The sequence below is a fragment of the Mixophyes fleayi genome, chromosome 4 (assembly GCF_038048845.1).
Source record: "Mixophyes fleayi isolate aMixFle1 chromosome 4, aMixFle1.hap1, whole genome shotgun sequence".
Classification (NCBI taxonomy): Eukaryota; Metazoa; Chordata; class Amphibia; order Anura; family Limnodynastidae; genus Mixophyes; species Mixophyes fleayi.
The window spans coordinates 13,754,970-13,764,683 of NC_134405.1; the positions used below are offsets into that span (position 1 = coordinate 13,754,970).

Genomic DNA, 9,714 nt, shown 5'->3' on the forward strand with positions numbered 1-9,714 from the left:
GGGGTCCCCTGTCCGAGCACTATTAACCCTAGTGCTGGAAGCCTACTGCTGGTTGTATTAAAATTGGGGAAAAATTTGCATTGTAGATACAAATGTTCATGCTTGTATATATCACAAAGAATTGTACATCCAAATGTCCATGCTTGTAAAGATCTACGGTTCTTCTGGTCAAGACCCTTTAGTTGCTTGCAGTTTTCTTTTTTCAAGCCACAAAGGCCCTCATAATTGTACATCCAAGTCCGGAACATGCTTGAATAAAAAAATAAACCCAATATATAAACAACGTTACTTCTGCTTGTTCATTGTACAAACAGCCCAAACGCTAATGAATAGAATACAGCTGCAAGGTTTATTTATACTCTATGGGGAATACCCATGACAGTGTGGGCTGTAATAGGCAGACCAGTGTAACAGTCATGTGCTTACTAATCTTGCAGCTAGGAAGCCGTGTTGTATCTAGCGATTTTTAAAGCAAACTCGGGAGAGGCTGCTTAATCGCAGCTTCATACATTTGAGATTTGTATAGCTAGAGTGGTTCAAACAGTCGGGACTTCGATCTCTATTGATTGTTGAAACAGCGATTTTGACAGAAACACATCTCTGGCGATTTTACAATAAATCACAGCTTCATACATCAGCGAGTTTGAACTCTCACGAGAATATCGCAGCTTGATACATTTACCCCCAGGTGTCCGAAATGAAATGAAACAGAGCTTCCTTACTGATCACTGTTTGTAGATAAGTATAATCTATTTAATCACTTAATGGTTGTTTGTTTTTATTGCTAGTAAGTTTCTTACAGTCACTTAATAAATCACTGGTATTATTTGAACATACATTCCACTGGGAACACTGATCTGAGTGTGTCTACTCCACTATCACTACACTTGCTGTCTGTCTCCGTTCTACTGGGTCACGGTTACTCAGTTATATCCATTTGTTTACTGCACACTATGAGCTGTTCAAACAGTACCAACACCTCCGTGCACCGTATTGCACACTACGTGTTGTTCAACCAGTGCCAGCACCTCTGTGTACCTCACTACAAGCTACACACTGCTCAACATGTGCTAACACCTCCGTATACCTTATGGCATGCTACACACTACTCAACAATTACCAGCATATCTGTGTATCTTAATGCACGCTATCTGCCTTTCAAACAGTATCAACACATCTGTGTAACCCAATACGCACTGCCCAGGCACTGCCTAAAAACTCAGTGTAATCCATTGTATGTTCCTCTCTTTGTGTTTCATCCATACATCTTCTGCTGTGGTCTCCCTTGGATAAAAAAATCCAAATTCTCCCAGATATTATTTCATGGTGGAAGGGGGGGGGGGGGGGCATATATAATGTCACATGTGGCAGTGCATAGGGAGGATAATGGGTAATGTCTAACGGTGTCTCGTCCCACTGATCCATAATTGAATCACTAAGGTGACGTCACTTGTATCGATGTAAGAAAATTAGTGAGGAGGAGACTGGTGAGATCTCTTCGCTGGTAGCACACAATGATATGATGTGAGGAGGAGACTGGTCAGATGTCTGGGCTGGTAGCACACAATGATATGATGTGAGGAGGAGACTGGTCAGATGTCTGGGTTGGTAGCACACAATTATATGATGTGAGGAGGAGACTGGTGAGATCTCTTCGCTGGTAGCACACAATGATATGATGTAAGGAGGAGACTGGTCAGATGTCTGGGCTGGTAGCACACAATGATATGATGTGAGGAGGAGACTGGTCAGATGTCTGGGTTGGTAGCACACAATGATATGATGTGAGGAGGAGACTGGTGAGACCTCTTTGCTGGTAGCACACAATGATATGATGTGAGGAGGAGACTGGTCAGATGTCTGGGCTGGTAGCACACAATGATATGATGTGAGGAGGAGACTGGTCAGATGTCTGGGCTGGTAGCACACAATGATATGATGTGATGAGGAGACTGGTCAGATGTCTGGGCTGGTAGCACACAATGATATGATGTGAGGAGGAGACTGGTCAGATGTCTGGGTTGGTAGCACACAATGATATGATGTGAGGAGGAGACTGGTCAGATGTCTGGGTTGGTAGCACACAATGATATGATGTGAGGAGGCGACTGGTGAGACCTCTTCGCTGGTAGCACACAATGATATGTGAGGAGGAGACTGGTCAGATGTCTGGGTTGGTAGCACACAATGATATGATGTGATGAAGAGACTGGTCAGATGTCTGGACTGGTAGCACACAATGATATGATGTGAGGAGGAGACTGGTGAGACCTCTTCGCTGGTAGCACACAATGATATGATGTGAGGAGGAGACTGGTGAGACCTCTTCGCTGGTAGCACACAATGATATGATGTGAGGAGGAGACTGGTGAGATCTCTTCGCTGGTAGCACACAATGATATGATGTGATGAAGAGACTGGTCAGATGTCTGGGTTGGTAGCACACAATGATATGATGTGATGAGGAGACTGGTCAGATGTCTGGGCTGGTAGCACACAATGATATGATGTGAGGAGGAGACTGGTCAGATGTCTGGGTTGGTAGCACACAATGATATGATGTGATGAAGAGACTGGTCAGATGTCTGGGCTGGTAGCACACAATGATATGATGTGAGGAGGAGACTGGTCAGATGTCTGGGTTGGTAGCACACAATGATATGATGTGAGGAGGAGACTGGTGAGATCTCTTCGCTGGTAGCACACAATGATATGATGTGAGGAGGAGACTGGCGAGATCTCTTCGCTGGTAGCACACAATGATATCATGTGAGAAGGAGAAGATGAGGCTAATAGTAGCTTATTGTCAGGATCAGCTGCAGCTCTCTGCATTGCATGCTGCTTTGCTTGGCAGCTCCTACCTCTGACCGCAAGTGACTCCAACTACTGAGGTGTCCGTCAGGAGACTTTAACTTCAGTGCGACTTCTATCCCTTTTAATTTAAAGCGGCAATGTCAAACCACACAGGTTAAGTGTTTAAACACTTAACCAAACATTGCCGCTTTAAATTAAAAGGGATAGAAGTCGCACTGATGTTAAAGTCTCCTGACGGACACCCTCAGTAGTCGGAGTCACTTGCGGTCAGTATCCTGCGCCCATCGGACATCTCCAACGTTGACATGCAGGTAAGTCTGCTTCTCTTTAAATTGTTATTTTTACAGATAGTCCACAGCGATAACCCGTACCAACCCATTGTGCTTTTCCTTTGCTAGTACTAGGGGTTAACCGGTTTCATTTATGATCTCCTGCACCTGTGTGTTCTCTACTTATACCTGCCTCTGTCTCCTGGACTGGTCACTGTTGTTTTGCTGCCTTCCCCTTTGGTTTGTCTCCCTCTTCATCTCACCATTGCTCCTGTATCTGCAGTACTCCTTGCAACCAGTATCCAGTCATCTCAGATATTCCTGTGCAGTTTCAGCATTATTTGGTTCATACTATCTATCTGCATTTACCTATATTCTTTATCACATCCTGGGCTCCATATCTGTTACTTACTTTGAAGCGTGACACTAATTGCTTCTTAATCCCCTTCTGGGCAGATCCTCTTTCTTTGTAGTGACTGAACAAGGAGAATGTGTGATTATTTTCTGCAATAAGTGCTTATTACTCACCAGTGCTGATATCTGGAGGGATTTCCTCCTCCTTACACTGCTGATCACCCATCACACACTTCTCTTCTTCTTCTTCTATAACTTCTATCTTAATATCAGGCAGGTCATCACCCTAAATAATCCATAAAACAATAAAATAACACTTTCATATCTGATTTAATTTATTGAGATTAAGCAGAATAATAGCAATAAGTATAAAATCCCACAGCTGCTCTGCAGCTCACATAGTGAAGAGACCCTCAATTCCATCTACCTGATACTCCTGCAGAATACTGTGAATTTCCTTTGTACAATAAAGAGGACACGGACATCTCTCTGGGGTATTTCTGTTACTGGATCCATCTGTAGAAGACACACACAATACATTGTTTATAGGTGATTATCAGATAATGTGCGTATCAAGGTGGCCCTCAAAACTACTCTATCCTTTACAATATATAAAAGTCACCTCTTACCAAGTACTATAAGGGGCCAGTGATTCTCCATCATCATGTCCTTGTTTCCTTCTAAATTCTGCTGCTCCTGTATGGAAAAATAAACAGTAAAATCCTGACACCTTATAGGAACCTGACAAACACACAATGATATAGTCATCATCCAAATACATTTCCTGGTGTTACTGTATAATGTCCCCATTCCCAGCAGTCACCTCTCCGGTCACCAGCTGGAAGATCTTGTTGGTTAGTTCCAGGATCTTAACAGACTGTAACCTTGCGAGCAGGACCCTCTCACCTCTCTGTCTGTCAGCATTGCCCAGTATTTATTTATTACTCTGTTTGTTCCCAGCTATAAAGCGCTACGGAAGAATATGCTGGCGCTATATAAATGTTGGTGATGATGACCTTCTAGTCACTGTTGGGAGTGTGGTGGAGGCACTGTGATGGGGATCTGGGCCCTGCTCAATCCTCCTGACAGACGGGCATAACTCCTGGATGTCACACTCTCACCGGATGTATGTGTAACCCGGTGTAAGGACAGAGATATCAATAAAAAGGTAATGATTTTTTTTTTAAATGGGTTAATTGAGAAAAAAAACCACAATATTTACAGTGACATTCCCAGAATACCTCACCTCTCCAGGCAGTAGGTAGATGATCTCAAAGGTGAAATTTAATAAACATTAGTAATTAGATTTCTAACCTGGTCCATTCCTAATGTGTCCATGATAGTATACCTACAGGACTGTCTCCCCAATAGTCACCTTTTCTTTAACTACACTACACTTGCACAGCTGAATCATTTTGTAAATAGGTGAGAATAAACTGAAATGTAAAGAATAAGAACACAGTAATTGTAAATATGTTATGTTAGTTCCAGTAAATTAAATTGTTAAAATTAAAAACTGATATTTGTTTCACATCTATATTAGTATAGTAGAAATGTATCAACTGTGGAATCGCAACCAGAAGACAGCCGAGTCTAGATATATTGTGCACCACAGTCAACCAATAACAGATGGAGAGAGGGGGAGTAGCTTGTATTTATATGTAGACTATCCACTTTCACCCCTGCTCTCGTCTGCCTCTATACTATGCATATAATCCCCACTCTTCCCTTGTCAAATGACCCCTCATCCACACTCCCACCATATACAATTTATATCAAGGGCAAATCCTAGCATAGATAGAGAAAGGACAATTAGAGATAGTAAGAAACTAAAAAACTGATAATGTGTAGGAGGCTGTTATGAAGGACCATGGGGTGTTCTTGTGGGGGTATTTAGCTCTCCAGACAAGGGACTAGTGGTCTGAGGCAGCGATCTTCCTAGAAAATGATGCCAGCTGGGTGGCATTAAGAAGTATCCGAACCAGGGCAGTGTAATACTTCCCAATAATAATAATAAAAATCTTTAAAGCCTTATAGCGATTTATACTGAAGAGTAACATTTTATATACTAATTATTCTATCCTTCTGAGTGGCCCAGTTGTCTGCAACATTTTCATAATCAAAGTCTGTTGGTTTTGGTCCCGGTAGTATAATCAGCATCAGATTATGTAGTGTACTCTGCTTCATGCGATTACTTAAACAGATTTTAAATGGTCAACACAAATTAGCAACAATATGGCGTTCAAACCAATGTCCACCTATTCACACAATGCTTATACGTAAGTCTGGTAAGTGTAGTAATCTAAAAAATGAGGGAGAAGGAACGAGGCGCCTAATATGCGTAGTATTATTGGTATAATCAGCCCAATAAAACAAGATGATTAGTTGTATGCGTACCCGGTGTAGGAGTAAAATAGGCACATCAGTATGGTTATCCCAAATCACAATGGTATCAGCAGTTACTGGATCTTATAAATCCAAACAAGGGTACCGAAAAAATAGAAATACTGATAACCATAGTATAGTAGTTTTGTAACGCAATAATAAAACACCCATATAAAGTGCATATGTTAACAGAAAGATAATGAAAATTGAGGTTTATCTGCACAAATCCTTTATGCTCTGTCTCTCCAGGACCACACAGTGCAACCCCAAGCCAGAAGATAACAGACTATATAGTGTAGTATTTAATACACAACTTAATATAAATCTGATAAAAATATATACTCACAAAATTTGCCAAATTTGTGCATCTCATCTTCCAGTAGGGGCATAAGAGAATGCCATAAAAGTCCTCCTCATATATCACTGTACAGACCCCTCTCCTCTATATAATAATAACATAATATAATATGGATATAATACACAGTGTGTGCTGGGAGCTGTCTTATTCCTCCTCATATATCACTGTACAGAACCCTCCCCTCTATATAATAATAACATAATATAATATGTATATAAAACACAGTGTGTGCTGGGATCTGTCTTATTCCTCCTCATATATCACTGTACAGAACCCTCCCCTCTATATAATAATAACATAATATAATATGTATATAAAACACAGTGTGTGCTGGGATCTGTCTTATTCCTCCTCATATATCACTGTACAGATCCCTCCCCTCTATATAATAATAATAACATAATATAATATAATATGGATATAATACACAGTATGTGCTGGGAGCTGTCTTATTCCTCCTCATATATCACTGTACAGACCCCTCTCCTCTATATAATAATAACATAATATAATATAATATAATATGGATATAATACACAGTGTGTGCTGGGATCCGTCTTATTCCTCCTCATATATCACTGTACAGACCCCTCTCCTCTATATAATAATAACATAATATAATATGGATATAATACACAGTGTGTGCTGGGAGCTGTCTTATTGCTCCTCATATATCACTGTACAGACCCCTCCTCTATATAAAAATAACATAATATAATATAGATATAATACACAGTGTGTGCTAGGATCTTTCTTATTCCTCCTCATATATCACTGTACAGACCCCTCCTCTATATAATAACATAATATAATATGGATATAATACACAGTGTGTGCTGGGATCCGTCTTATTCCTCCTCATATATCACTGTACAGACCCCTCTCCTCTATATAATAATAACATAATATAATATAGATATAATACACAGTGTATGTTGGGATCTGTCTTATTCCTCCTCATATATCACTGTACAGACCCCTCTCATCTATATAATAATAACATAATATAATATGGATATAATACATAGTGTGTGCTGGGATCTGTCTTATTCCTCCTCATATATCACTGTACAGACCCCTCTCCTCTATATAATAACATAATATAATATGTATATAATACACAGTGTGTGCTGGGAGCTATCTTATTCCTCCTCATATATCACTGTACAGAACCCTCCCCTCTATATAATAATAACATAATATAATATGTATATAAAACACAGGGTGTGCTGGGATCTGTCTTATTCCTCCTCATATATCACTGTACAGATCTCTCCCCTCTATATAATAATAACATAATATAATATAATATGGATATAATACACAGTATGTGCTGGGAGCTGTCTTATTCCTCCTCATATATCACTGTACAGACCCCTCTCCTCTATATAATAATTACATAATATAATATAATATGGATATAATACACAGTGTGTGCTGGGATCCGTCTTATTCCTCCTCATATATCACTGTACAGACCCCTCTCCTCTATATAATAACGTAATATAATATGGATATAATACACAGTGTGTGCTGGGAGCTGTCTTATTGCTCCTCATATATCACTGTACAGACCCCTCCTCTATATAATAATAACATAATATAATATAGATATAATACAGTGTGTGTTGGGATTTGTCTTATTCCTCCTCATATATCACTGTACAGACCCCTCCTCTATATAATAATAATAACATAATATAATATGGATATAATACACAGTGTGTGCTGGGATCCGTCTTATTCCTCCTCATATATCACTGTACAGACCCCTCTCCTCTATATAATAATAACATAATATAATATAGATATAATACACAGTGTGTGCTGGGATCTGTCTTATTCCTCCTCATATATCACTGTACAGACCCCTCTCCTCTATATAATAATAACATAATATAATATGGATATAATACACAGTGTGTGCTGGGAGCTGTCTTATTCCTCCGCATATATCACTGTACAGACCCCTCCCCTCTATATAATAGTAACATAATATAATATGTATATAATACACAGTGTGTGTTGGGAGCTGTCTTATTCCTCCTCATATATCACTGTACAGACCCCTCTCCTCTATATAATAATAACATAATATAATATGTATATAATACACAGTGTGTGCTGGGAGATGTCTTATTCCTCCTCATATATCACTGTACAGACCCCTCCCCTCTATATAATAGTAACATAATATAATATGTATATAATACACAGTGTGTGCTGGGATCCGTCTTATTCCTCCTCATATATCACTGTACAGACCCCTCTCCTCTATATAATAATAACATAATATAATATGGATATAATACACAGTGTGTGCTGGGATCTGTCTTATTCCTCCTCATATATCACTGTACAGACCCCTCCCCTCTATATAATAATAATATAATATAATATGGATATAATACACAGTGTGTGCTGGGATCTGTCTTATTCCTCCTCATATATCACTGTACAGACCCCTCCTCTATATAATAACATAATATAATATGGATATAATACACAGTGTGTGCTGGGAGCTGTCTTATTCCTCCTCATATATCACTGTACAGACCCCTCTCCTCTATATAATAATAACATAATATAATATGGATATAATACACAGTGTGTGCTGGGAGCTGTCTTATTCCTCCTCATATATCACTGTACAGACCCCTCTCCTCTATATAATTATAACATAGATATAATACATTACCTGCGAATGTGTAAAGTTTTCCACCACATAAAATGGCATCCGGAGACTTTGGCCACGCCCCCTTCCGGAGTGTCACCTGATGTAACCAGATGATGTGATGTAAAACCATCGTAGTGTATGGGAGACTATAACAAAATGGCCGCCGCTCATAAGATGTGAGTAATAACAATATAATACATTACCTGCGAATGTATGACGTTTACCCCCCACATAAAATGGAGTCCAGAGACTTTGGCCACGCCCCCTCCGCTGCGGCACATGATATAACCAGAGCGAAAGATGCAAAACCATCGTGGTGTCTGGGAGATTATAACAAAATGGCCGCCGCTAATCAAATATAAGGACACCTTTATCAATACTTAATGTTACTCTAGTTTTTTTCCTGCAATTTACAAGACGCTGTTTGTATTTGCCTACAGAAATAAAGTACATTTCCCAGATATTCACTAATATGTACTACAACAAAATGGCCGCCGCTCTCCTTTACCGAGGACACATAATGTTTTCTATTTATAAATCTTATTTTCCTCTACTGTTTTCATTATTTATCGGGCATTAAGCTTAAGGTTCTATTTTGTACACAGTTTATACTTCTTTCTATGTAATGTATGTTATATGAAGAGTGTTCCTACTATAAATTATGATATATACATGGTATTTCCTACCTATACATATGTGTTTCTATATGTGTGTACTGCACTTTAATATATAATGAAGTCATGTTATATAATAGTGTGTAAAATAAATACCATATACTACTCCATGATATATTATATACCACATACATAATTCCAACCTTGCAGCCCTTTGAAACATCACAGTGGACATGACAAGTT

At 39.1% G+C, this 9,714-nt stretch overlaps 2 protein-coding genes across 3 annotated transcripts in view; both read right to left on the minus strand.

Moving 5' to 3' along the window:
• The window catches only part of LOC142151050 (uncharacterized), a 60,127-nt gene extending 51,205 nt beyond the window's left edge, over nucleotides 1-8,922 (minus strand). For both annotated transcript variants that reach the window (XM_075206332.1, XM_075206331.1), the window contains exon 1: nucleotides 8,879-8,922. The gene's annotated coding sequence lies outside the window, so the exon portion shown is untranslated. The remainder of the gene's footprint in view (nucleotides 1-8,878) is intronic.
• Nucleotides 1-8,968, minus strand: part of LOC142151060 (uncharacterized) — a 32,484-nt gene extending 23,516 nt beyond the window's left edge. Inside the window, exons 1-4 of the mRNA XM_075206352.1 lie at nucleotides 8,879-8,968; nucleotides 4,067-4,133; nucleotides 3,865-3,953; nucleotides 3,612-3,723 (exon numbers count right to left, since the gene is read on the minus strand). Coding sequence (XP_075062453.1) covers nucleotides 3,612-3,723; nucleotides 3,865-3,953; nucleotides 4,067-4,133; nucleotides 8,879-8,917 — 307 coding nt within the window. The 5' untranslated portion in view covers nucleotides 8,918-8,968. The remainder of the gene's footprint in view (nucleotides 1-3,611; nucleotides 3,724-3,864; nucleotides 3,954-4,066; nucleotides 4,134-8,878) is intronic.
• Between the last annotated feature and the right edge of the window lie 746 nt (nucleotides 8,969-9,714).